Below are 27549 nucleotides of genomic sequence, written 5' to 3'. Positions count from 1 at the left end.
TCGCCAAAACCGGCAAATAAAAAGTTTTCCCGCTATATTTGTAAATTTTTTTTTTTTCTAAAACCGTAAAATTTATCAAAATCATGTTTTTTGTCAACCCGTAAAATCATCATTCTTTTTATAAAACTATGAAGTTGCATTTTTGATAAAATCAATAAAAAAATTATTTGTCGAACAAAAATATAAAATTTATATTTTTGGGCCTCTAGTTATGGTTCTATTTAGAATTGGTCTTATTTGGACGGTGGTTATTTGGACTTTGATAATTTATGTCCAATAAACGAGATTGTCCAAATGGACGAGCTCATTTGGACATGGACATCGGATTGACATTTCTACGTTCACAAAAGCATACTGCATAGTTAGTACTAGTATATTATTGTAGTCTAATTATAAGTTACTATTCACATATATAGTATACTAGGGGTTGTCCTGCGCTTCGCGCGGGGTTCGAAGAATGGTTTTTGATTTTATGTTTGTTCAGATATATTCGTTGGTACAGGGTTGTCCTTTGCTAAGGTGTGTGTGAGTAAGTTTGTCCGAGTAATGTGTTTTAGTTTTTATTTTGTTATATATTGTCAAACTGAAAGGTGTAATTGTTTTTTGTGTGTGTTACATTGTGTAAATACTGATGCAATTGTCATTTAGTTTTGATATATTTTAATAATTAGTATTGAGTGCGTCGTAAAGATTCTAGGTTTGAAAGAGTTGAAATTTTTTTGTATAATATAGTTGATATGGAAACTAAGTTTATGGTCTATTAAGTTTGAGGTTTTGTTTTAAGTGTGCATTTTGTAGAACTGGATTTGTAAAAATGAAGAGAGAAGTAATTTTATTATTATGGTTAAATGGGTAGGAGACTGATGGGTTTCATTGTCTGATGTGTATCTTTGATTGGAGAATAATGTTAAGGATTGTCGAACTGCTTGATAAACACAGATGTTTGGGTAGTGGTTAGGAGTTGTAGGCTAATGAGACTTCTTCTTTTTTTATCTTGGCGCTCGCTCACCACTTTTTGTAGATTTAATAAAATCTCTAGGAAATTTAAATGTCTGGTTGGTGTTCTTTTTCTAATATTTGGTTATTATTATTATTATATAGAGCATAATATTTTTGTGTTTATACCTTTGAATAATGGAAAATGTTGTGGTTTTTTTTCAAAGATTGCATTCTATTAAAATTAATGAAAAAAAAACATTATAGCCCAGGCCAAGGCGAAAAAACATCATATCATCCTAGAGATCATCAATTAGTTTCATTGGAGTGAATCAGGAAGCCTTCTTCAGTAGAGCGAGTGTCAGATCGAGCTAACGAAATTTTTGTGTTTGCGATAATAATATAGATGCGGTTGCTTTCGATATCTCCATCCTTGCTGCAGATTTTCGTTTCCCTGTAATCTGCCTCTTCTTAGTCTATTCTCATGTTTTCTACAGCTGTTTTTATTTTCCTTTAAACCTATTGTAATAACTAATAAGTGGCTCCACCACATACTTTTAAAAAATGGAAATGTTTTTTTTGTTCATAACACCATTGAAATTAATTATGAGAAATTGTTTTAAATACCATTTTAAATATTATCTTCAAGCAAACAATAACGTAAGTTGAGTTTAAGGTTTATTGTTTAGAACTATCTATGGGGTGTGTATAAGTGATTTTAAACATTGATAAATGCTTCGTAAATGCTTCAGGAGTCTTAGTTTAGTTATTTTCATCACAAACATAAAGTATTTATGAAAATGATTATTATTTAATAAAAATTTTGAAAAGTGGCATCAAATTTGTAGTAAAATTGCAAAAAAATTCCTTGAAAATAATAAATACTTTCAAAATACATTTTTGTTAAAATAAAATTAATGAAATATTATTTAAAAAATAAAAATTGAATATTTTTGTAGGGCTCCTAATTTTCTAGGATCGGCTATTTAAAACAAATATTTGTTTAGAAGAGGTTTGTAAGACTAAGTTGTGGAGAACTACTGCGTAGAAATTTTGTTAAAGGATTACGGTATTGGGTTCTGGTTTCCAGAAAAAAAAGGTAAATAAGCATGGTATTGCTAATTAGTTAATATTGATTGTTAAGCTGACAATCTTTAGAAAGAAAGAAAAATGGCTAAGAAAAGCCACAGACAAACTGGTTTGAGCTAATGTAATTTTTGGGACAAACTAAAAAATAGCCAAAAAATCCTTTTTGCTTCGCTAATTTCCCAAGTCCATGAAGATAGTTGACTTTTAAAAGCTTAGGTGTGAATTGACCCAAAAAAAACTTTGGTGTGAAGGGATGGGTTCAGATCCGAAGAAACCACCATCCAGTCCCATATTTAGTTAATGTGTTCAGAAGTTAGAACAACATTTGATCTCAATTTTTGTATATCATCCGTTTACCTCTGTCTCTGTGTCATATTTCGGCTCCGATATACTTGATTACATATGGCATGTTTTTACGGCTATGTTTAACAATGCAGATGTATCATCATTCCATCAAGTATATCCAGATACGTTATTTATTTGAGCAGGAAAGGACACGAAAACATGATGTAACATTAAGATATTAATTGGATTGAGTTTAGATTGAACACAGTTAACTTCATCTGTCTATACAAAGTAATTCTTTTTTTGTAATAGAACTAACCAGTATTTGGTTTAGGCCTAGGGGGTGGCACGTGTGCTAATGTCATGTTTTCCGAACTTGGAAAAAGTTTTTTTTGGGCGTAGCTCCTGATCTGTTGTAAATCAAATAGGCATACTAAGAATGAATAGAAAAGATGCCAATGTATTCTATTATTAATATTCAAACCAGCTGAGCTCAAACCTGAATTACTGAGACTGAACCAACAAATCCTATAGACCAAACCAGATTCCTCTTGCTCAAGCCGAGAAGAACATCCTTGAAAAAAATAGCAGTGTGGGCCGTGGAGGTTGATATCGTCGTTTTGTTAGCCATGGTTTTCTTTGTTTCTTTTGTAACGTGTATTTGCGTAAGAGATAAGTGAGAGAACTGACTGGGTTTTATGGTGCGAAGATGAAGGAAGTGGAGAGATTAGTTCCGCTTCGATTAGAAGCGCAATAATGAAGCTTAGTCGTGGAGAAGAGCGTTATACCATAGAATCTGAGCAGGAGATAATATTAAGGTTTTGCCTACTGGTGGAGATGAGGGAGATCAAGTGACATGGAAGCGTCTGTGCGAGGCGTTTTTTAATAACTGAGACTGAGCCATGTGATAATGGGCTGGTAAGAAGAGTTGTAGAAAGAAAAAAAAGAGGGTGGCCTGATATGGATGTTGGCTTGAAAAGAATTTTGCTTGGCCCATATCTTAAGTTATCTGCACGAAGGAGAAAAGTAGAAGAGGGAATGACGTGGAGGACTGAGAGATGAGATGAATGACGTGGCAAGCTGAGGTGAAGGGAAGTTCTCCTTTATATATATAGATGGTTCAAGAGAGATGGAAAATCTAACGAGTCTTTCTACCTCGCACTCAAAAGTAGAATATTACCTACCACGCTCGTTGTCCCAAAACCAACTTTGTCACTCGTTTTCGTGGATTCTTCGTTTTATTACAAAAATTTCTCACAAGAAAACAATATCAGTAGCACTGTTTCTTAACCAAAAACTTCAAGATGACATTGTTTATTTTATTTTCGTTACTCGTGGGCTTTATTTAATCACAAGTCAAAGCCCACTTTATCTAATTGTAAATTGCTCCCCAGATCCTCCTATTCATTTCTACAAAGATTTGTATTTCATAACACTAAAGACACGGATGAGCTGAGAGACCAAACAGAGCCACACCGCTACGTGTATACGTCATTCTCTCAAGACGTACCACCAGAAGCAGCCATGGACTTTTCTTCAAGATGATTGCCTTCGTGATGCTCCTCTTCCTTCTTGGCATTGAGAAACCGACCGCCACATCCTCTAGGTCGTCTTATCGCATGCAAATGACGAGACTCATGCAGATACGGCTGCGAATAGACACTCAAGATTCACCACCCAACTCCAAGGAAACATAACAACACGCGGCGTATTCTTACCTTACGCGACTTGACAACTTTATTCTGGGATTCAAGCTTTGCTCTGGATTGCCTACGTCTCAGTATACCGTGGTATTGCTTTGCGTTGACAAAAACAGGTTCCTCGACTGCATCAGATGGTAAAGGCACACATTGTTGCTGGACTCCCATTAAATGTGCATGTACCTGAAATGATGTGAAAAATGCTGTTAACATGATCCAAATCAAGAAATCGTTGTAATACACCATACCCCGGTTTCATAAGGTCGTGGTGGATACGCTTGTGGGTTTGGTGCAAACATACTTCTGTAGTAAGGATCTGGATATGGGTAGTGTCCAGGTGCCTTCAACGTAATAATGAACAAATCTGTTACTTGTATATTGTGTGAGAATGCACAGAGTGATATAGTAAATGGTCACAACACGCAGAGCCGAGTGAAACATTGACCTTTGACCCCTAAAACTTTTAGGAATTTTTTTTGGTTTAAAACTTTCAGGAATTGATATGCGTAAACATAACCCTTCAAATTGTTAATAATTTTTTTTAATACATGTCTTACTAAACTGTCTATAGTCCCCAAAATCTGGACCTGCCTGCCAAGAAGTAGCCACACTACAATTTGTCAACTAGAAGGTCTAAAGCTATGTTGGCTTCAAATTAGTAAGGGAATCAAATATTTCACAGATTAACTATTTGATTAAACTCATTAGCAGTTATAAAGAGAGGCTTAATAAACGTTTATTATTTACACAGATAAAAGAGTTTCAAAAACTAAACTAAAACAAACATACAGTTCTAATGGGCCTTGGTCACTGAGAGATGTGTTTACCATGGAGTGAGGAAGCTGTTCCGAGTAGACTGCAGAGTTTCTTCCTGGAGGAATTGGTGGTTGGATTTGGAATTGAGAATCTTTATGTTCTTGTTTGTCATGAGTTTCTATTTTATCTGGACAAGAATACACCAAACTTAACCAAGAGAGCACCACCAAGAATCAGTGAGAGACACATGAACATGAGAACTAGGGAGCAAGTTAGTGTTATAATCTATTTTTCAGAAAGCTTAACTTGGAATAAGAGCAACATAAACATGAAATGAATTAAAGAGAGAGAGAGGGCAGAACCAGAAAGATCATGGACTGAAGAAGCCATGACTCATGAGCAGCTTTAAATGTCCAAAAACACAACTCTGAAAGTTCCAAAGAAGGAAGAAAACATCAAAACAGTAAGTGCATGGCATGGTAAAGCAACTAATCATGAATCAGAATTATCAAAATCCAATAAATCCATGACCAAGAAAATCATAAAAAAAAGTACCTACTGCAATTTTCAATGTGTCTCTTCTTCAAAGTCTCCGAGAAGAAAAAGAAAATAAAGAGAAGAAATAATCAACAGAAAAAGGAGCGAGTGTCGTTTTCTTCCCTTCCGCAAGTTATTCCGCAATTTCACACCTCACACTTCAGAGCGTCCTTCTACATCAGTCATAAACATGATGCCGTCTTTCCGCTTCAGGAAGTTGGAAAACAGCAAGGTTTGCAATAGTCGATGCGGACGACGCAATATCAAGCGTACAAGTGGAGAATGAGAGACACGTAGTAGATTACGGGCAGATCATAATCTAATGGCTCTGCCCCAAATAGCTCGCTGTCTGATTTAGTCCACGGCTTTCTACGGGTCTACCTCTACCCGCTACCCCAATTAAAATATTATTTTCCCATTATGAGTCATCGAAAGCGAACCGTTCTCTTTTGTTCGAATTCCAGAGACAAGAAACTAAATCTCGGTTTGGTTTGGTTTCTTCATGCACACACTTGATATCTATACACCAAACCAAATTCGAATTCGAATCGTGTCAGCTTATTTGTGTGTTTAAGACCAAAACAGTTTAAAATCACAACAAAAATTTCAGTATTCCAACAATTGTATGGTTATATAAAAATTATACAAAAAATTACGTACATTTTTCCTTGGTTCGAATATCTTTGTAATATTCTATAAAAGGTTTGGTTGGGGTTTATGGCAGCACATGGAAAGCTAAGATAAGATTATTCTTGATGACTCATGTCATCACCTAGTTCGTTCTCTGAGAATATTCCGAAGAATATTTCTTCTCAAACCAACAATTATCATGTTTGAAAACTCAAACCACATCAATTCAATTATTTTATGAAGAAGCTTAAACCAAACCAAATCAAAAACAAATCCCAATAAACAAGTGAAAATAGAAAGTAATTGAAAGCTTAATACACTTCCACGTGCCACTGCTTGTTCTTCCTGAGCTGAGAAAGCTTGGCGTCCCAGCTCTCACCTCTCTCCTCCGCAACTCTCTTAAGCGTATCTTGAATCCCAGGCATCATTCCTTTAAGCCCACAGAAGTAAATATGAGCTCCGTTATCCAGAAGCTTGAAGATCTCATCGCTATACTCTTCGATCTTGTCCTGCACGTACATCTTCCCACCTTTCTTGTTCTTCTCTTCTCTGCTCAACGCCTTGTCGAACCTAAAGTTATCCGGGTGGTCTTTCAAGTACTTGCTGAACTCATCGTCGTAGAGAAGGCTGTCGGTGTTGGCCACGCCTAAGAAGAGCCAAGCTAAGCCGCCAAATTTGTAGTTTGGGACGTTTTCCATGAACAGTCGACGTAGGTAGCCCCTGTAAGGAGCCACGCCTGTTCCCGTGGCTATCATTATGTGCGTCGCGTTTGGATCGTTCTCTGGTAATAGCATTACCTTCCCGGATGGACCTGTGATTTGAATCTTGTCTCCGGGTTTTGAATCACAAAGGAAGTTGCTGCAGACTCCGTTCTTTGAAGGGTCTTCTTTACCAGTCTCGGGGTCGTAGTAAACAGCTCTGCGTACGCACAAACTCGCTGTTTTACCATCAAAGAAGTCTCCATACCTCGTTGATGCAATAGAGTAAAGGCGCACATTGTGTGGAGCTCCTGGTTTCTTCGGGTTCTCACCCTACAGCGCGCCAAAAAAATCCAGTTCGTTAATAGATAATTTTGAAGACAATGAGAACCAATGTAATGGCACGAAAGGGAGGTGACTTACGGGAGGGATGACACCGTAACTCTGTCCTTCCCAGTAAGGAAGGTTACCGTCATGATCGATCACGATGTGACAAGTTTCTCCTGGAGCTTTGGGGCCAACGACTCGCTCCACGGAGACAATCTTAGCTGTGTAAGAATCCTTGGGTTTGTACAAGTTCAAAGGAGGATCAGTGGGGTCTTCCAACTCTATAGGAGAGACATTGACCTTGGAGCTACTTGCTTGTTGAACCGACATGCATATTGTTGTGTTTGAGTACCGTTTTGCATCTCTTATGGTACTTGTTTTCTGGGTCAACGCCAAGGAAGATGACCATGGCTTGGTGTTGAAGCTGATGCTATTGTTTTGCTGCAGGATGAAAATCGACACAACACAAGCAAACGAGGGTTTAAGATCAAACTCAGAAGCAATGAGAAAATCAAGCAAACATATCTCAAGGAATGTGACTGGACATAGCTAGGGGAAAGACAATAGAAACCAAAGATTCTGTGTACAAAGACAGGTCATGGTTAACCTTGTGAGAGCTTTTCGTTTTGTTTACTGAACACTAGAGAAAATAGGAAGCTGTAAGGAGAGAGAGAAAGGAGGGATCACCTTGAAGACAGATCTTGTAAGAGAACGTTCGTTACCAATTGAAACAGAGACAGCAGCAGCCTGTAGTGAAATGAAAGATACATGGGATTAAAACTCTCTTCTGATATGAAATGAAACAACTTTTGTGCTTCGTTTTCCCGACAAAATAAATTCAATAAATTCGTTAATGGAGGAGGAGGAAAACAAAAGCAGATTAAAGATCATAAAACCCCCCAGATCAATTAAATCAAAAGTTTCTCTCGTTTACTCCGCAAACAGACAAGACAAGTTTAAGTGCACTAGCTCGGATCAAATCCCTAAAACATAGAATTAAAAAAAAGCAATCGTTGACTAAAACTTTCTGACCTGAGAAACAGCAGAGTGAGACATTGTTATGGATCGGAGAGAGGGTGATGGTAAGGGGGGGCACTAGTATGATCCTTTGATCATGGGGGGGAATAAGGGTTTATTTATAAGTAGAGTAAGGCTACACGATCCTTTGAATCTCCTCAAAGGCCAACCCCTTCCTCCTTTCCTCTCCCTCTTTTGGACTCCTCCAGGGTTCCAACTGACGCTTATGCACACTTTTGTTAATTAATTATTTTCTTATCAACCAACCCAATTGAGTAAGAATAATTAATTGTATATTATCTTCCAGATAACCGAACCAAATCGGCAAACAAATTTTAACCAAACCAAATCGGCAAACAAATTCAAACCGAACCAAATATATCCGCGTTTTAGAGCATGTACATTGAGGTATCATAAGAGGGTCATGGGCCTGGGTTCACAGGTTTTTAATTTGAAAAAAAAAGGAAAATGGGTAATATTACGTGAACCGGGCCTCTCTCGTGAACTTGTGTGAGACGAGTTCAACACACGTGGAGGCACCAGATTGGCTGGATGGAGTCGTGATGACGAGCTGCAAAAGAGGTGTTTCGAGTTATTCTCCTCATTTCCTCTTTTCTCCCAAATAGCTAGGGTTTGCGACTCGAGAGGCGATTCTTGTAGCTACGGCGATCGAGAGGTCTTTTGTTCATAAAATCGAGGAGGGAGTGTCTCTTGATCGATCTCAGGTTCGTTTTCGAGTAGAGTTACGTTGTTAGGGTTTGTTTACACGGGTTTCATCGATTCGATCTGAAGTTGAATTGGGGGTTTCTCCTCCAATAGAGTCTGGAGGAGAGATCGATTACGAGGTTTGTAGTGAATCGATCTTTTAGGGTTCCATCGAGTCTCAGAACTCAAATCGAGGGTTTATTTGTTAGGGTTCCATCGAGTCATTGATTTTTTTGTTAGGGTTCGATCGAGTCTGGGATTTGAAATCGATTAGAGGTTTTTTTTATTAATGGTTGAATAGAGTCGATCTAAAATCGATTTGGGGGTTTATTTGTTTGGGTTCTTTGTTTGGGTTCGTTAAAGATTGGGTTGTGTTTCCGAGTAGATTTGAAATCGATTAGAGATTAGTGTATCTCTTACTTAACTGTTTTTGTTAGTTAGTTTAATCACATTGGGTTGTGTTTCATTGTTTGGGTTCAGTTATTTGTTTCTCTTACCGGTTCGTTCTAATCATTTCTTCTTTCTGGTGCAGATGGATCCCGCAGAAGAAATAAGACATTCAAAGAAACAAAGGGAGAACTGCAACATGTTATGGTTCGTCCAGGATTCACAGTACGGGATTCCAAGAAGGTGTGCTTGCGGTGGGAAAATCATTGACGAGGTCCGGGGGAAGGAAGACTACGACAGTCAGCCTGGAAAGCGCTACTTCACGTGCATCAACTATGAAGTAAGTTCTACTTTCTTAATAATGTTCTTAAAATAAATAAAAACAGGATCTGAACTAATATTTGTTTTCTGTTGTCAACAAGGATGATCGGTTGCATTATAGTCATCCTTGGGTGGTTGGTGTCCAGGAGGAGATCGAAAGGATGAGGAAGCGTCTGGAGGATGCTGAGGAGGAGATCAAGGGGGTGTGGAATCTCAAGTTCCAGATTCAGACCCTGCAGGTAATTATATTTTCCTGTTATTTTAGAAGTAACCTTGTATGTAAGTCCTTAATGAGTAACTAACACTGTATTACTGTTGTTTCCATTGGCAGGAACAGTTTAGAAGCCTCACTGTCCAGGTCGCCATCCTGGAGAAGGTGTGCTTCGACTGAAAATCAGAGGTAAATGTTTAAAACCCATCTTATGATGTGATGTATCATCTTGTTTGGTTCCTGTGATTGTATTAATTTTCTAAACTAGACCTAGAGCGAAAAGTACAGTCAAATTAAAGATGGGTTAGTTGGTTGCTTGCTCTTAATGGTTGAAGTAGTAGTTGATTGTATTAAGTAGTCGATTTGATGTGTCATTACTTCTCTCTGTGAAGTAGTTGCTTGCTCTATTAGCTTTTATATTCAATGTTTGGCAGGTAGAGTTTAATTTTTAACTTCTATCTAAGCTAAAACTAGTTTAAATAGAGAACCAAAACCCCATTAACTTAATAGAATCATGGAACACTTTTCCGGGTTAGTTTCGCTACTCTGTTCGCAGAGCAATCCAGCAATGGACTGCGAGTATGCTGAGGCTGTAGCGAACTCTCCCGGCTTAGTGAAACCGGCAACTAAGAAAAAGTGGACAACAAAAGAGGACCTTGTGCTCATCAGTGGTTGGCTGAACACGAGCAAGGACCCTATTGTCAGTAACGAGCAGAAGGTTACTTCCTTCTGGAAGAAAATTGAGGTGTATGTTAATTGTAGCCCTCTGCTCACTGGCTGCGTTCCTAGAGAATGGAGTCAGTGTAAGCAGAGGTGGGGAAGGGTCAACGAGCAGGTCTCCAAGTTTGTGGGAAGTTATGAAGCGGCTCTGAAGCACCAATCAAGTGGTGAAAATGAGGATGATGTCATGAAGGCTGCTCATGAGATCTTCTTCAATGATTATCAAGCGAAGTTCACCATGGAACACTGTTGGAGGGAACTGAGACATGATCAGAAGTGGAAGTCAGTTTTTAAGTCAAGAGATGGCAGCAAGGAGAAAAGGAAGGAAGCTGAGGAGGTGATACCTGAGGAGGAGGTTAGACCGCCTGGTGTTAAGGCTTCTAAAGCAGCCAAACGCAAGAGGCACTGTCATGAAGCTGCTTTCGATCAAATTGAGAGTATCTTGGCTGAGAGAAAGAAAATTTCTCAGCAGAAACTCCTATATCGTCTTCTTGCCAAAACTGATCTATCTCCTAATGAAATCACCCTCAAAAACAAACTCATTTCTGAACTCCTTGATTGAATTGGTTAACTTGCTTGCTCGAATCTCTGTTTTTTCTTTTGTCGAATCTTGGTTTAGTTATTAACTTTGAGGTTGCCTTTTTCTTTTGCAGGTTTCTATGTCACGGGTTGCTGTGTCTTTTGCTGGATCACGGGTTCATATGTCTGGATCACGGGTTGCTATGTCTGTTGCTGGTATTAATAAGTATGTTGTTGCTTTATTTGTACGGGATCAGTGTAGTCTTTTGTATGTTTCTACACTGATGTTGCTTTATGATGAACGTATGCAGTGGAGTCTTTCTCACACTGCTACTATGTCCTTTTCTCTGTTTCGACACTAGTTTATTTAAGTCACGGGTTGTACTATGTAACAAAGAAGCATATATAAATATGCTCTTGATGTATGTTTCAAAATCAGAACTCAACTACTTCTCTTTCTGTCTCTGTCTTTGAATTTCAAAATTTCAAGAACACAACTTCTGAAACACTTGATCAACTACCTCTCTTCCTTGATGTCTTTCTGAAACACTTGATCAACTACAAACGAAGAGGACAACTTCGCTTCTACTGCCTCACCCAACCGAGAACAACACAACCAACGTAAGCTCTTAATTACATTATAATACTTTGGCATAAAACGCTTCAGCCAACGTAAGCTCTTAATTACATTATAATACTTAGGTTAAACGAGATTGACATGATCAGACTAACGCAATGTTTATGTGGGATTTGAACTAGAGAAAAAAAATTGATAATTTGTTATATTTTGGAGTAGAGAATAAATTTGATAATTTGTTATATTGTGGACTAGAGAATAAAATTGATAATTTGTTATATTTTGGAGTAGAGAATAAAATTGATAATTTTTATTTTTTTGAACTAGAGAAAAAAATGAAAATTTGTTATATTTTGGAGTAGATAATAGAATTGATAATTTATTATATTTTGGAGTAGAGAATAAATTTGTTAATTTGTTATATTGTGGACTAGAGAATAAAAATGAAAATTTGTTATATTTTGGAGTAGAGAATAAAATTGATAATTTTAATTTTTTTGAAAAAAGAAAGAATGTCAAGCTCCTCAAATGATGAAGGATATGAAGTTTTTGAGGAAATGGTGGACCAACAAATCGATGATTTCATCGACTCTGTTCTAACCAAAGAGCCGAAGAGATGAGCATACATCGAAAGAGATCGGGAACAAGGACACAATCAACTATGGCAGGATTACTTCAGTGAAAATCCTACATACACACACGACATGTTTAGGCGGCGTTTTCGAATGAACAAGTCTTTGTTCCTTCGCATTGTCGAACGCTTAGGTAATGAAATTCCATACTTTCAGCAACGAAGAAATGGTCATGGAAGGAACGGCCTCTCTACACTTCAAAAATGCACTTCAGCCATCCGATCGTTGGCATACGGTCAAGCGGGAGATGTCAATGACGAATATCTCCGACTTGCGGCAAGTACTGCAATTTTATGTTTGGAGAATTTGCGGAAGCGATAATACATTTGTTTGGAGAGGAGTATCTAAGAACACCTACAACAGAAGATCTTCAAAGACTACTTGACGCTGGAGAGGCACGCGGGTTTCCGGGGATGATAGGCAGCATCGATTGTATGTATTGGGAGTGGAAAAACTGCCCTACGGCTTGGAAAGGTCAGTTCACACGTGGTTCAGGAAAGCCGACAATTGTCTTAGAAGCTGTGGCATCACAAGATCTTTGGATATGGCACTCATTTTTCGGATTACCAGGTACCCTTAACGATATCAATGTTCTTGATCGGTCACCAGTTTTTGATGACATTTTACAAGGTCGAGCACCTAAAGTGAAGTTCAAGGTCAACAACCACACTTATCGTATGACCTACTATCTCACCGATGGAATTTATCCTAATTGGGCAACATTTATCCAATCCATCCCGCTTCCTGAAGGTCCTACAGCCCAGAAATTTGCAGAAAGACAAGAATCAGTCAAAAAAGATGTCGAACGGGCATTTGGAGTCTTGCAATCGAAGTTTGCAATTGTAAAAAACCCTGCTCTAAAATGGGACAAGGAAAAGATAGGAAAGATAATGAGAACGTGTGTCATATTGCACAATATGATAGTAGAGGATGAACGACACGGATACACTCTAGCTGATACATCTGAGTTCGAGTCAGGAGAATCTAGCCGAAGTGCCAAGGTGAAAACGAGAGAAAGTGTGAATGTCGATATGCTTAACATTCGCAATCAAATTCGGGATCCAGGCGTACATGAGCGTTTGAAAGCTGATTTAGTTGAAAATGTTTGGAAAAAATTTGGTAATCGTGATGAATAATCTTTGTATGTTCATGATTTTTCAATGTATTGAATAAAAACTTTTCATAAATAATGTAAAATATTTAGTAAGTTTTTTTTAAAAAAATAATTTTTTTTGGATGAAAACTTATATTTTTTTTTTTAAATATTATTTTATTCCTATGAACCCGGATTTGAGGTTCATTGATGGAGGAGCACAATTGATCCGGATTCAACACTGTTCACGTGCCCACAATTAAATACATAAAAAATACATATGAACCCCAATAGGGGATTCATTGATGTACATGCTCTTATGTATTTCTTTCTTGTTCTTTTTGGTACAGAACAGACAAAGATAAAAGCATCATTAATCGAAATTCTTATGGTGGAGTTTTTAACAGGAACACATCTTTTAACTTTTAACTAGAAAACTTAAGAACATGTTCTTAAATATTTTAACCGATTATATATTCTACTAAGAACCCCACCCTAAAAATCTTCCATTAATCATGGTCTAATAAAGATGTTTGCTTTCTACATCAATAACGATTCACATTAGTATGTAGACAAACGCATCATTATTTTTTGAGAAACAATTTTAGAAATAATGAACTCGCCTACTTGGTATCATTATGAATCTGATCACAAGTAACAGACGAATTTTGTAATTTTGGACGAAAATAAATGAGAGCAGAAGCCACCATCAAAGCCACACCGGTGACTCCACACACGAAGCTCCCCACAACCAGCACGTGATTCATCAGGTGACCATCATCTCCCCGGTCTTTTGGTGCCGACGTCACTACTGGAGATTTCACCGCACTAGGCAATATCGAGCCAGAAGGTGACGACGATGATGGTGTCGAATCTAGCTCGTTCCAAGAAGGGGGTCCAAAGAAGGACGTCATTTCCGATGATGATTCGCTTGGCTCGTAGTAGTACTCTAGTCCGTGATCCGCCGGTCGTAATTCTCTAGCGTCTACCGTCGTCGTCGCTTCTAAGATAATGAATACGATCACGAATGAGACCAGAGGTGTCGGAAACACAGCGGTTCTTTGTGAAGCCATTAATTTGTGCTTTTGGAGAAAGTTTCAGCAAGGTACAAAGTCCATCCCGTGAAGTGAACGAATGCTGGTATTTTATATGAGAAAATATTGTAGTGCAAAGTATACGATTCATGAAGAGACGGTGCCGTTTTTAAAGTAACAATCCCGTGAACAAGCAAACGGCCTATCGATTGCAAAATGTTTTTATTTATTACAGCAGGTCGACTAACAACAGTGTCTCTCGACTCTTGTGCTTTTTGTCTGAATCCGGTTTTAAAATTAAAATTTCTCGTGAATTTCTTTGTCGGAGATTGGCCCTAAATTTACGGGAATTTTAACGAATTAAAGTACGGAAAGTGTCAGATTATATTGCCATAGGATAAAACGAAATATGGTTTAATAGTAAGATTTTGAGAAAACGAAATGGCACAAAGGGTCGTATAGACCAGAAAATAAGCATTTCTAGTTGAGTGGTATCCAAGGTTTCTCTTTCTGTAAAGCATGAAATAAACCTCTCCTTTTGTTTTGTTGAAGTCGAATCTTTATTCGAAAGGGGGGGACAATTTCTCAAAGAATTAGAGACTCGAAAGTAAAATTTCCCCAAGATGTTATATCAGTCTTATAAAGAAAGCCAGTTTATTTATAATGGACTTGGCCCAAATACTCACTAAACAGCGATTCTAATACTAAGATTTTTTTCTAACAAGATAAGATAAGGAGAGGTCGTCCATGCGATTGACATATACCGCCACGTCATCAATGGAAGAAGAAGAACACAAATCCCGCGCCCTTTTGTGTTTTTCTTCTTCTTCTTGACAGTCCAATAAACCTCCGATGCGGTAAAAGATATATCGCCACTTATTGGAATTGGAAATGGCTAATTACTCTCGTCCCCATCTCTGTCATTGTTTGACTCGGCTTGCCTCCGTCAAACGAAACGCCGTCGTTACAGTCTACGGTCAACGGAGGCGCACCGGCCAGGAGTTCGTCGATGGCGTATTGAGACTCGCCGGAGGGTTGGTTCGTCTAGGCCTCCGAAACGGAGATGTCGTCTCTATTGCTGCTCTTAACAGGTCAAATGCATGCGTGATTTATCTAACATGTTTTCATTTTCTTTGGGTTCCTGGCGTTGACCGCCATTGTTTTTCCGTTGACTTTCTTTAAAGTGAATTAGAATTTGGCTATTTTAAAAGTTTTTCGTCTTGTCCTTACAGTGATTTATTCTTGGAGTGGTTATTGGCTGTTGCATTGGTTGGAGGAATAGTTGCTCCTTTGAATTACAGATGGGTCAGTAATCACTTTCTTAACTCCAGTTTTGTCTGAAATCATGTGATGGTAAAAAGAACAACGTTTTACATTAGTAGATTTTGTATATGTTAAAGAGAATTTTTGACAGCTCATTTTTTTTTTGCCAATGGTTAGAGCTTGAAAGAAACAAAACTGGCGATGCAGCTGGTAGAACCTGTGCTCTTGGTCACCGATGAGGCCTGTGTCTCGTGGTGCATTGATGTACAGAATATCGATATACCTTCATTAAAATGGCGTGTGTTGATGGAGTCTACCTCAACAGATTTTGCAAGTGAACATAACCAATGTATGATTTGTGTATATAAACCTTCAATACTCAACGGTTAGGAGCTAATGCTAATGACCTTATTGTCTTGTTTCCGGGCAGTTTTGACAACCGAGATGCTTAAACAGAATGTCCTGGTGCCTTCCTTATCGACAACATACGCTTGGGCTCCTGATGATGCTGTTGTGATATGCTTCACTTCTGGTACACACATGTTGACTTCTGTTTCATGCGTTTCTCCTCCTCCTTTGTAATCCTCAGCGTACTTGATCTCCTTTTGTTTCTTTTTGTTGGTAATAGGCACAACGGGAAGACCCAAAGGTGTGACGATAAGCCACTTGGCGTTCATCACACAGTCTCTAGCTAAGATTGCCGTTGTTGGTTACGGTGAGGATGATGTACGCCTTCTACCTCCATTTATCTTCTTGTCTTCAGCTAAAAAGCTGAATATACTTCTTTAAGTAGGAGCTTGTAAAATTCTCTCTTCATCGCGTGATTTTCTTTTCTGCAGGTGTATTTGCATACATCACCATTAGTCCATATTGGGGGTCTATCATCAGCCATGGCCATGCTAATGGTCGGGGCTAGCCATGTTCTGCTGCCAAAGTTTGATGCCAATACAGCTCTCAAAGTTATGGAACAACAACATGTTACTTGTTTCATCACCGTCCCAGCTATGATGGCTGATCTTGTTTCTGTCAACAGGTAAACTAGACAAATGAGAAGTAAGTATTGGTCTTTAAAAACTGTTGATGAGCTGAAACTTTTATTTGTTTCCTAAGGACAACGAAAAATGGAGATCAAAACAGCTGCGTGAGAAAGATTCTAAATGGAGGAGGTTCTTTATCAACCGAACTCCTAAAAGATGCCGCAAAAATCTTCCCAAGAGCTAAAATATTCTCAGCATATGGTGAGTTATTGTTGTTTTTTTAAGTCGACCAGATTCATTGATCTTTATGCGTTTTTTTTTTGGTTTGGTATTAAAGGGATGACAGAAGCGTGCTCTTCGCTTACCTTCATGACTCTCTATGATCCAACAACACAAGAGTCTTGTAAAGTGACATATCCTTTGGTTAGTCGACCAAAGCAAGGCACATGTGTTGGAAAGCCTGCTCCTCATATTGAACTGATGGTTAAGCTCGATGAAAATTCATGGAGGGTTGGGAAACTTCTAACTCGCGGACCACACACAATGCTTGGATATTGGAGTCTTCATGAAAATGCTGTAACATCAGAATCCAGCAGGAATGGAGCTTGGCTTGACACAGGTGATATTGGGACCATCGATGAGTTTGGTAACTTGTGGCTCATAGGTCGGTCCAGTGGACGAATCAAAACTGGAGGCGAGAATGTTTACCCTGAAGAGGTTAAACTTCCAACACAAGATTGGCCTCAAGTCTTGTGCTTCTTTGACTTGTGATTGAATCCATTATATAATGTGTACAGGTCGAAGCTGTTCTGTTAGAGCATCCCGGGATTGTGTCTGCTGTAGTTATAGGAGTCATGGATGTTCGTCTTGGTGAGATGGTCGTTGCTTGTGTTCGTTTACAAGAGAATTGGACATGGTCTGATGTCGAAAACCGCCGCAGCCGAGATCCCGAATTGTCTAGTGAGGCACTGAAGCATCATTGTAGAACACAGAATCTTACAGGGTAACATATCTTGAAAAATGGAAGAAAATGTTACCGCTTCTGATTTCTTCTCTCTTATATTTGGTTAGTTGATCCATGATACGTATGAAATGTGGACAGGTTTAAGATTCCGAAGAGGTTTGTCAGATGGGAGAAACAGTTTCCATTGACAACAACTGGTAAAGTGAAAAGAGATGAAGTCCGAAGAGAAGTTATGTCTCATTTCCAACTCTTGACTAGCTCTCTCTGACCACATTACATTCTAAGACTTTTTTTTGTATGATACAGAATTGGACACAAATCTCAAATGGACCAAATGGCCAAAAATTAATCTCCCACCACCTAAATTATTCTACAGGGTCAATATGAATCCTTCGATCAAATCCATTCTGTTTTAATGACAGCCATTGGATCATTAGAAGAAAAAAAAAGATGAAATATTACAAGATTGCAATTAATGAAACTTAATCCTGAACCGTCAGATCTTCTAATGATGTTATAATTTTAGTCATCGATTTCACTCATCTCTCATACATTCTCTTTTTTTTTTTCTAATCTAAACCACGTGATGAATTAGACAATCTTCTTTATTTTATTCTCTCATTCGACTGGATACAACTAGTATAACTCTTACAACCAAACATGTTAAGAAATTGAATAACTAAATAGTATAACTGGTATATAATTGTTATAATTTATATATAATACGTAGCTACTATAATTAAAACACGACTAATAAATCATGTTTTACATATGAAATAACCAAACAAATATCTTGATAGGTATATAAAGACAAAATTTCATCTATTTTATTTGAGATTTTTCATATTTTTGTTAAATTATTACACTACACTCTTAATTTTACATTATATACTTTATACTTTTAAGGTTTGTTAACTATATTAGCTATATTATTATTATGATAAACAAACATCAAACATATTTTACAAAGTTATGATGTGAAAATATTGGTAAAACCCTAAACTAGACATATAAACAATTGATATATTTTTATTATATATTAGACGAGTATTACTCGTACAATTAGTAATACTCTGACATTTCAGAAATTGATAAAGCTAATTTGGTATTCCATATGAGATAAGCAATCAAATATCTCAATTGGTATGTACTCAAAAAGTTACTCTTAATTTATTTGTAGTTTTGGAATTTTTTTTTTGAAAATTATTACCCAATTCCATAATTTAACATGATCTACCTTATACTTTTAAAATTTGTTAACTTGTTTGTCCACATAATTTTTGGAAAACATACATGAAATATATTTTTACAAAATTGTTGATTTTATTGTAACCGGGCAAAGACATGAAAACAAAAATAATTAGTACAACTGAGATAACTTTATTTATTATGTGGTATAACTAATATTTTTCGATTTTACTGCTAATGTACAACTGTGCACAAACTGATACAACTCAAAAACTAGTACAACTATGTACAACTGGTATAACTAGAAAACTGATACAACTACTTGTTATTTTATTTAGTATTGTTTTCAATGTACATCACGTTTTAAATGTCTATCATGTTTTAAACATTGTGTTCGTACACTAATGTCGAATAGTTGTACTGGTTGTACTATTATATCTTCATCACTTGTCATTATTTGTATATGCAAATATTTTTTTAGTCATAAGTGTTATGATATACTGAATGGACCTTGCTAATTTGAAAACATTAGAATAAAAAGCTATTTGAAATCATATATGGAAATATAACAAAACATTGATATGTCATCTCTTCATATCAAAAAATGCAAGTTGCATCATGTTATTTATCTCTTATCTTATTTTTATGTCCATGTGAAGAAAAGAGGTTTTAAGGTGAAAGCCTACCACTCAATGCTAAAACAACACAATTCAAGTGTTGGTACAGCTAAACTATTACTATAGTCAAACCAATTGGACTTTTATTACCGTAGTTCAAACATCAAACATAAATGTTTATGTATCATTTTCTTGCTCTGAATCTACTTTTTTGGTCTTGAGAGCAAAAAAATGGAAATAATTTTTTTTCTGAAAATAGTACGACTAGTCTAGCTAGTACAACTTGTAAACAAATCATTATCCAAATTAAATATTATTAAAATATACTATTCATGTATTTAACACATGCATGCGGAGAAAAATTATACCAACACGTCTTATTGTATCTACATCATACTCTTTTCTACCATCTTTATACGCTAAAAAAAATAATCATAAAGGTTGTACTTGTTATACGTATTTTAATTATACCAGTTATACTAGTTATACTCAATTTGTTTGTACTAGTTATACTCGTTTTAGTTTTACTAATTTTTCTAATTCGAATTGTAGTAGTTATACTAGTAATACTATGCGTTCATATTTATCTTGAATCTAGGCCTGGGCATTCGGGGGTCCCAATCGGGTTTCGGTTTTGTCCAATCGGGTCTCGGTTTTTCTGGTTTATCAAAATCAGCCCCATTCGGATTATATAAAAATTCGGATCGGGACCGGTTCGGGTTTTATCGGGTTTGGATCGGGGTTAGTAAATCTTCAAAGAACCGATACAACCCGGTGTACTTTCGGGTTTTGGGTTCCAACCGGTTCTTCGGTTTTAAAGTACTTGATTTATACCTATTTTGTAACCAAAACATAAGTAAAATCGGTTCTTCGGGTTTAAAATACTTGATTTGTACCTATTTTGTAATCAAAACATAAGTAAAATCGATTCACAAATAAGAAAAAAACATCAAACATGATCGTTCAAAGTCAAACGAAAGGTATACGTTGTTATTGATAGAAAGAAAACCAATAAATGAAATCATAAAAAGAAAAATTAAGTTCTCATGAAATAAAAAAAATATTCAATGAAAATAAAACCAAAATATAAAAATTTCAAGCCTCAACCGCCACTTTCAACCGTCAACCTTCATGTAGTAGATAGTTATTGTAGATGTTTAATAATATCTTAGTGTATTTTGGCTACATATCAGGAATTGAGATCATGTTTGGTACAAGTTCTTTTTTGGTATTTTGAATGTTTCGGGTTCTATCGGATATCCATTTAATTTCAGGTTTGGTTCGGATTATACCCATAACCCGAAATACCATAAAACAAGATCCATTCGATATTTATGTCGGGTTCAGATCGGTTCAGATTCATTTTTATCGGATCGGATTCGGTTTACATTTTCGGGTTCGGTTTATTTGCCCAGCCCTACTTGAATCTAGTATTGATTAAACATGACAATGAATCGATCGATTTGGGATAAGAAATTAAAAATTGGTGAATCGTGAAAGAAAAGTTTTGTTTTGTTTTAAGAGTCCTTGAGTTTTTGTTATTTTATATTTTTTTTTTTAGAATTAAATGTAAAATAAAAAGAAAGAAACATGTGTCGGTCTATTTTAGCATTTGATCCTAAAAAATTATACTCCCTCCGTTTTTTTATATATGACGCTTTAGGATTGTGCACATAGATTAAGAAACATTTAATTTCTAAACAAAAACATCATTAATTGTTTATCTAACTACAATTTAACCAATAATTAAATAGAAACTATAATATCATTGGTCATCTAGCATTAATTAGTAATAAATTTTACATAGAAAATTGAAAACGTCAAATAATTTGGAACAAAAAAATTTCTCTAAAACGTCATATATAAAAAAACGGAAGGAGTAGTTCCGATCATTAAATGGTCTATTATGGCCCTTCTCACTCCACCTCATAAATGATAGAACCAAACCGAACATGTCAGATCTGACTTGGTTTAATAGTTAACCAGAACTGTTACAGTAAACTCATAAACAATACATAGATCCACTCTAGAAGTCAGCGAGAGCTGGAGAACCGATAATTCTAAGCCTAGAGGATGGTCACGAAAGAAGAGGAAAACAAAAATTCAATAGTGGACGATGATGAACAGAGAAAGTTTAGAATATAATATTTGTGTTTGATTAATTACCCGTAAATGAGAAAGAGATTACGAATAGAATTTACTAAACCAAAGGACTAAACCATAAAACTAAATCAAAGATTAAAGAACTAAACCAAAAGGATAACCGGTTTATCCTATAAGAAGAGCCAGTTAAGTGTATGAGCAGAGTGTATATGAACCGTTAGCACTCGCACCACACTTACAACAACAGAGAATAACTTCTGCGAAGGGGTGTTTACGTAAAAATGCAGAGTCCTTGATTCGCTAAAACCTTTTGTCCTTTACTCTCCTCCGAACCGTTTCCCAAAGCATTTTTGCTTAAGTCGATCCATCTTCTCTGCGTTTCTCCTCGTTTAAGAAATAGAAACCCTAAAAGCTCTTTATTAAGAAGAAGACCCACCTCCTTAGAACTTGGTCCCACCACTTTTCTCCGGCAAAAGAAACCCATACACACAGCTTTGTTTGTAAGTTGTTTTGTCCAAATTTTTTTTTAATTACTGTCTAAATTTGTTACCTTTTTTATCCTTTTTTTTTTTCATTTTTTCTATCTCTGATTGTGCCCGGTCGGTGTAAACCCATACACACTGCTATTTTAATCTGTTTCAGGGAGTTTCCTTATGGATGCAGAGGTTATGTTTGATGGTAAAGTTAGTTTAGATTCTCAAGATCATGATGAATCAGTCCTTATTGATAATAGTGTAACTAAGGAGAATCCGGATGTTGATTTTCTTGAGAATGATATGAATAAGCACCGGTTAACTGTTTCAAGATTCGTTAGTGATTCGGTTACAAGTGGAATGCCAAATGCAGTTGAGACTCTAGCGGCTGATAAGATTGCTCAGACACAAGTGGAACTGTCGAGTTCTGAAGGAAACGAAACTTCGCAGTCTCGTTTGATTCTTGACTATGGGGAGACATTGTTGGTGCAGGAATCTTGTGGTTTGGTACTTGAGAAGAGTAAAGAGATTGCTGGTTTGCGCCGGGAACTAGAGTTGATTTCTAAGTTACTTTCGGGTCATGAAAAGGGAGTCATTAAGACTTTGGAGGACCATGAAGAAACTACTGATCTACTGCAACGTAAAGTCTCTGGTAAGCATATAGGATCTGTCACGTCGTCAAAGCCTGAGAATTTAGAGTATTTAAGACAGTTACCACGCGAACAGTTGATCAATCATTTTCAGACTGAGATGAATCAGTTGAAAAGAGAGCATGAGTGTACGATGCAAGAGATGACTGAGGAGTATTTTAGCATTAAGAGAAGATGCCTGAAACTAGAGGAGTGCCCTTCACTTTCTTTTTTGAACAAGGACAAGGATTTTAATGTGCTGCGAAAGAAGATCCCTGATATCATTTCGAAGCTGGACAAGGTTGTATTGGAAGGTGAGAAGCTTAAAGGAAAGACCAATGCTGATTCCAAGAGGGAATTAGATTCTCTGCTTCTAGAAAACCGTCTACTTAAAGGTTCACTTTTAAAGGCTGGTGAGGAGATGTCACATAATCAAGAGCTGGTCAGGAAGCTTGAATCAGATGTTGAGGATTTGCATGTTGAAGCCTCTATCTATGAAGATGTATATAGGTCTTTTGTGGGAGAGTTTGTGAACCAGATTCAGTGTGCAAAAGAAGAGGCTAATTTGGAGAGAGAAGAAGCCTCTGCAAGCAAGATTGCTCTTGAAGACTCTTGTGTGGAGTCCTACATGGAAGAAGAGTACTGCGCGATAATGTACAAAGAAGCTTTGAAGGAAGCTGGTGAAAAGCTTGTAGAGCTGAAGATAAATGTATCAGAAAGGGAACGAGCTTTGGGATCGGAGATTGCTGAGAAAGGAATACTGAAAGAAAAGATTCACTCGCTTGAATGTCTTGTTAAGGAGAAGGAGAATGATTTGGCTAGAGTGAGGGAGAAGCTAGAGATAGTATGTCAACATGTTAACAATCTGCAATCTCAAGTTGATCAGCAAGCAGTAGTGATTCAAGATCAAAGCAAAGAACTGGGAGTTTCGTCATCTCGTGATCTGGAAAAGACTAAAGGTTATGTTATGGAGATATCTGAGTTGAGACAGAAGCTTGAGTTGGCTAGAAAGGATATGAAGATAACCGAAAATGAGAGAATAAAGTCTGAGCTGAAATTATCATCAACACAAGCAGAGCAGAAACTACTTCAGGATCAGATTGTATCTACGGTTCTGAGTCTTGCTAAATGGAGTCAAGATTTCGAGTGTTTGGTAGCAGAAAAGACGAAGAAAGCAAACTCTAGGTTTACTCAAATCTCTGTTTGCTTAAAAGTTTTCTCCAGACATAGTTATCTAGGCATTTGATTCAGTTGACGTATGAGTATTTGTTGATTTGTAGGTTGAAAAGTATGCAGAGCCAATTAAATGATCTTATAGATGAAGTGGATGAACTCAAGATTAGAGAATCGATGTACAAGCAACAAATGGAGAAGAAGACTTGTGACCTCCAAAAGGCTGAGACTGAGGTGAGTTTCTATTGTTCCTCTCTCTTCAACATTTCATAGAAGCTTTTTTAAACCCTATTTCACAGTGACATGCAATAGAGTGATGATAAATCTTTTTCTTATCTGCTACTTGAAACGTAGGTTGATCTCCTTGGTGATGAAATTGATTCTCTCTTGGACCTCCTTCAGAAAATATACATAGCTCTTGATCATTACTCACCAATTCTAAAGCACTACCCTGGCGTAAGCAAATCCATCTCTTATAGTAATCTTATGAAGCTTGCATTGAATAGTAAGCTTTCATCATTTTTCTCTCTTTATTTCTAGCAGATTATGGAGATCTTGAAGCTTGTCCAGAGGGAATTGAGAAAAGGCTCGAAGAGATTATCAGTTTTCTGATCTCGTCTTCATATAGTAAAATCTCTTTTCTCACAAGTTTCATTGCTTTACTGGTTGTCCAAGTCTACATCCTCTGCCAATGTTCACCTCTCTTCTTGTTTAGTAGGGTATGTTTTGTAACCAGAGAGAATCAATAGCAAGAATTAGCGTTGACGATAGTTTTTCTTATATCTATGTGAATCATAGGTTGATCTCGTTGAAGACAAAATAGTACCTCTCTTGGATCGTCGTAAGGAATTTCTATAACCCTCCAATTCTAAAGCATTAGAGAGCATCTCAAGAATGTTCAAGAGATCACAAATAATAACAAGAACTGGAACTTGACAATAACAAGATTTGGCCTTTGACAATGAGATTTTTAATGTGCTATTGTACATATGTACCACAACAAGAGTAAAAATTGATCACTATGTCGTGTGCTAAAAAGATTCAAGAAACATCGTTTTTGACAGCTAAAAAGTTCATGGCCAACAATGCTGCTCCAACAGCTGGCTCTACCTGAAGAACATATCGATAGTTACTTATTCAGTCTTGTGAGAGAGATGATGAATGAGAAGTAAAAGGCTGAACCTTTGGTATGATAGTCTGAGCGCCGGGAAAGTGTTTGTTGATACGCTTTGAGACTTCTTTTCCAATGTCCCATTTCATATTAGCGTTTAGGACACCACCCACCATTACAACCGGGAAAGAAGCTGTCCCATCTGCAACGAGAACAATTCTGACGTATTAAGGAACGGAGTGGCAAAGCAAACTTGGTAAAAAAAACAGTCTGTTGGATATGTGAAAGCACCTTTGCCACATAAACCAAGTCTCTGTACAACAGCTTTAACACTTAGAGCTAAATCATCAGCTGCATCAACCAAGATCTTATCTGAAATTTCATCACCAGCTTCTGCACAAGTTACCACTTGAGGAACAAGAGCAGCGATACGTGCCCAAGATGGATCAGCGTAAGTCCACCTACATCCCAGAAACATTAGATTACCAATTTGGATGTGCTGTTCGTGTTTTCGTCCAAAGGGATAGATAATAAAGAGAAAAAAGGAGTACCGCTCTTCATTTCTAAAGAGTAATGGATAAGAAAGCTACATGTACCCGATGAGTTCATCAGGAGAGGAAAGTCCAAGCGCTTTTAGGATGGTACTTGTGAGCATCGTTTCTGGACCACGGCCATCATGAGCTCTAATCACCGCCGTTAAGGCTTGTGCAGAAATCCCATAGCCGCTGTAAATAATCACATCATGATTCAATCATCGGTTAAAGAATCTCAATACATTACAAAGTGTATTTCCAACAAATAGCATATGGTAAAGTCTTATAGCTTCCATCACGAGCTGGCTAATGTATCTATGAAACCATTTAACAAGTATAACTAAAAAACTAACATCTTCCCATTTTCCATGCGGATCAGAACATATGATAAAAGAATAGGAAAGGAAAATAAATACCTTCCCCAATCGCCTAAGATAGGACCAGCACCAGATGCTCTAGCCTCCCTGCCATCTTCATCAAAGCCATAGGCTATGCATCCAGTACCGGCAATCAAAACACATCCATGAAGCTTTCCCATTGTCCCACTAGCTAAAGCCACTATAGCATCATTCTGAACATATACCTTGACATGACTTGGGAACATGTCCCTGAAATAAAGAGAGTAAGAACGGAGATAACCATCAACACATCAAACTCCTATAACCCATATGATTATTTACACCACCTTATCCAATGTTCAACCATTTCCTGGTCTGAGGGATGATTAACACCAGAAACACCTAAGCAAACACCACGGACATGTGATTTATCTGAACCGGACTGTGAAAGCGCCTCTGAAATAACTTGCTCTAGTGAATCTTTCGCTGCAGTCTCTGCATACATAAAAAAGGTAGAAGAATCAAAGTGGTGCCCCCACACAAGTATAACCAAACATATTGCTGCAATGAATGAAAGCCAATTCCTAGATAGAATTGACAACTATAGATCCACATTCCATAGGACTAGAACCAAAGACTTGTTGTGTTCATCAAGGTTGTAAACCAAATCCAATTCCAGGACTAAAAGTGAGAAAGATTCGAAATTGGGGGAGAGAGAGAGAGAGGGAACCTCCTACGCTATTGCGATTGGTGCAACCGGCGACGGCTCGACCGAGGATCGGAATAGGCTCGGGGAAACGATCTCCGTACGGGAAAAACGGCACGCAGACGCAGACCGTCGAGGTGGCGCCGCCGTCAAGGCCCAAGATGACGCCATCTCCGTAGCCGTTTGATTCTCTACCATCATCCAGCTTGGGAAGGTTTCCATTGCTATGCGGATTCCTCATTTCATCAACCCAGAAGAAGAGATCAAGGGAGATGGAGAAATGGGTCGTCGGAAAGTTGGTGCCTTTCGATCGGTAGATCAAAAATTGGGATCCCCTCAATTTTCAACGAAAGATAGATATTTCACGCTTGAAAATGAAAAAGCGTAATTCACGAGTTTATTTTTGTTTTAGAGGTTTATCAATCAACGACAAAGGACAAACAAACAAAATAAGCACAATATATCCACGTCAAAGTTTTTTTTATTTTAGTGATTGAATCTCACTCTATAATAATTTACGAACTTTTAAAATCTCTTTCTTTTCAATCATTCGAGTTGAGGTTATATTTTGACAGTTTTAATATAGCAGTGTGGTAGAAGAAACTAAACACGGGTCCGTAGGAAGAGAAATTTAAAGATAGAAGATAGATCACACATAAAATTTAAGATAGATCATGGGGGCATGTTGTGGGCTGGGGCGAAGAGATTATCCGAGATGGGGTCGGTGCTCGAAACAGAAGCATAAGCTTTGAGATGGGCCATGTATACCTTGGCTGGGTTTGGTTATACAAATGTCAGTTTTGAAACAGATTCTCAGATGTTAACGAAGATGCAAAGCGGAGAAGAGGAGATCTTGCCAAGGATTAAACCCCATCATACAAGAGATTATCATCCTATTATTGGGAAGAGGAGAATTTGAAGTGGCTTACTACCCTAAGAGTGATAACAATTACCAAAGCTGCCGATAGAATAGCGAAGGAAACTACTACTTTTACGTTTATTGTCCCTAAATTGTATTATATTGTGCCTAGATGGCTAAGTTCTTGTATTGAGGCTTATAAGCCATTTGTATGACATTGAATTGGCTAATGGAAAATTGATGTTGAGCTTAAAAAAAAAGACAGATCACACATACAAAGAAAGACATGTGTTCTTATTTATATGCTTGCATGTGCTAATGGTTACTAAATCAAATCAAACCAAGTTTTTTTCCTCAGTGTCCTGAGAGATGACCCCTTAATACATACTTCCTCTAAGAATCCATTATCCAGAGACCTTCTAATTTTGTCTCTGTAACAAG

General features: G+C 37.2%; 7 protein-coding genes across 11 annotated transcripts; 3 read left to right on the top strand and 4 right to left on the bottom strand.

Annotated features, from left to right (window-relative positions):
- Positions 1-3578: 3578 nt before the first annotated feature.
- LOC106367269 (nuclear transcription factor Y subunit A-7) lies at positions 3579-5469 on the bottom strand. Of its 2 annotated transcripts, none has more exons than XM_013807002.3 (6): positions 5322-5469; positions 5129-5193; positions 4838-4953; positions 4259-4351; positions 4029-4193; positions 3579-3959 (listed from the first exon to the last, which is right to left on the bottom strand). In XM_013807002.3, the coding sequence occupies exons 2-6, from the start codon at positions 5154-5156 to the stop codon at positions 3810-3812; spliced, it is 552 nt and encodes a 183-aa protein (XP_013662456.1). In that variant the 5' UTR covers positions 5157-5193; positions 5322-5469; the 3' UTR covers positions 3579-3809. The 2 variants fall into 2 exon arrangements, with proteins under 2 accessions (XP_013662456.1, XP_013662457.1); XM_013807003.3 differs by having other exon boundaries at positions 5326-5406.
- A 666-nt stretch (positions 5470-6135) lies between these two features.
- Positions 6136-8226, bottom strand: LOC106367268 (ferredoxin--NADP reductase, root isozyme 2, chloroplastic). Its single transcript, XM_013807001.3, has 4 exons — positions 7991-8226; positions 7646-7705; positions 7055-7399; positions 6136-6964 (listed from the first exon to the last, which is right to left on the bottom strand). Exons 1-4 carry the CDS (start codon positions 8012-8014, stop codon positions 6245-6247), a joined length of 1149 nt encoding a protein of 382 aa, XP_013662455.1. The 5' UTR covers positions 8015-8226; the 3' UTR covers positions 6136-6244.
- A 203-nt stretch (positions 8227-8429) lies between these two features.
- On the top strand, positions 8430-12637 carry LOC111215900 (glutathione S-transferase T3-like). Of its 2 annotated transcripts, XR_007316032.1 has the most exons (4): positions 8430-8700; positions 9213-9407; positions 9490-9788; positions 10973-12637. XR_007316032.1 is itself a non-coding variant. In XM_048739092.1 (3 exons), exon 3 carries the CDS (start codon positions 10114-10116, stop codon positions 10879-10881), a length of 768 nt encoding a protein of 255 aa, XP_048595049.1. In that variant the 5' UTR covers positions 8430-8700; positions 9213-9407; positions 9490-10113; the 3' UTR covers positions 10882-12637. The 2 variants fall into 2 exon arrangements, 1 of the variants encoding a protein (XP_048595049.1); XM_048739092.1 differs by having other exon boundaries at positions 9490-12637.
- Positions 12638-13574: 937 nt separating this feature from the next.
- On the bottom strand, positions 13575-14677 carry BNAC05G23510D. Its single transcript, XM_013804174.3, has one exon. It carries the CDS (start codon positions 14211-14213, stop codon positions 13764-13766), a length of 450 nt encoding a protein of 149 aa, XP_013659628.1. The 5' UTR covers positions 14214-14677; the 3' UTR covers positions 13575-13763.
- Positions 14678-14898: 221 nt separating this feature from the next.
- On the top strand, positions 14899-17737 carry LOC106367267 (2-succinylbenzoate--CoA ligase, chloroplastic/peroxisomal). 2 transcript variants are annotated; one of them, XM_013807000.3, is made up of 10 exons: positions 14899-15265; positions 15407-15479; positions 15615-15786; positions 15868-15969; positions 16066-16163; positions 16277-16470; positions 16548-16675; positions 16752-17131; positions 17212-17417; positions 17517-17737. In XM_013807000.3, exons 1-10 carry the CDS (start codon positions 15066-15068, stop codon positions 17644-17646), a joined length of 1683 nt encoding a protein of 560 aa, XP_013662454.2. In that variant the 5' UTR covers positions 14899-15065; the 3' UTR covers positions 17647-17737. The 2 variants fall into 2 exon arrangements, with proteins under 2 accessions (XP_013662454.2, XP_048595048.1); XM_048739091.1 differs by lacking the exons at positions 14899-15265; positions 15407-15479 and adding an exon at positions 15509-15527.
- A 3456-nt stretch (positions 17738-21193) lies between these two features.
- Positions 21194-24427, top strand: LOC106367264 (WPP domain-associated protein). 2 transcript variants are annotated; one of them, XR_002653866.2, is made up of 6 exons: positions 21194-21786; positions 21929-23573; positions 23669-23795; positions 23916-24017; positions 24105-24280; positions 24360-24427. XR_002653866.2 is itself a non-coding variant. In XM_013806998.3 (5 exons), exons 2-5 carry the CDS (start codon positions 21940-21942, stop codon positions 24171-24173), a joined length of 1932 nt encoding a protein of 643 aa, XP_013662452.2. In that variant the 5' UTR covers positions 21194-21786; positions 21929-21939; the 3' UTR covers positions 24174-24341. The 2 variants fall into 2 exon arrangements, 1 of the variants encoding a protein (XP_013662452.2); XM_013806998.3 differs by lacking the exon at positions 24360-24427 and having other exon boundaries at positions 24105-24341.
- A 47-nt stretch (positions 24428-24474) lies between these two features.
- LOC106367265 (N-acetyl-D-glucosamine kinase-like) lies at positions 24475-26654 on the bottom strand. Its single transcript, XM_013806999.3, has 7 exons — positions 26274-26654; positions 25891-26038; positions 25622-25813; positions 25269-25397; positions 24964-25133; positions 24744-24874; positions 24475-24671 (listed from the first exon to the last, which is right to left on the bottom strand). The coding sequence occupies exons 1-7, from the start codon at positions 26488-26490 to the stop codon at positions 24603-24605; spliced, it is 1056 nt and encodes a 351-aa protein (XP_013662453.1). The 5' UTR covers positions 26491-26654; the 3' UTR covers positions 24475-24602.
- Between the last annotated feature and the right edge of the window lie 895 nt (positions 26655-27549).

This window comes from Brassica napus, chromosome A9 (assembly GCF_020379485.1).
Source record: "Brassica napus cultivar Da-Ae chromosome A9, Da-Ae, whole genome shotgun sequence".
NCBI classification, from domain to species: domain Eukaryota; kingdom Viridiplantae; phylum Streptophyta; class Magnoliopsida; order Brassicales; family Brassicaceae; genus Brassica; species Brassica napus.
The sequence above is the reverse complement of the archived record's forward strand: the minus strand, read 5'-3'. Positions and strand labels throughout refer to the sequence as shown.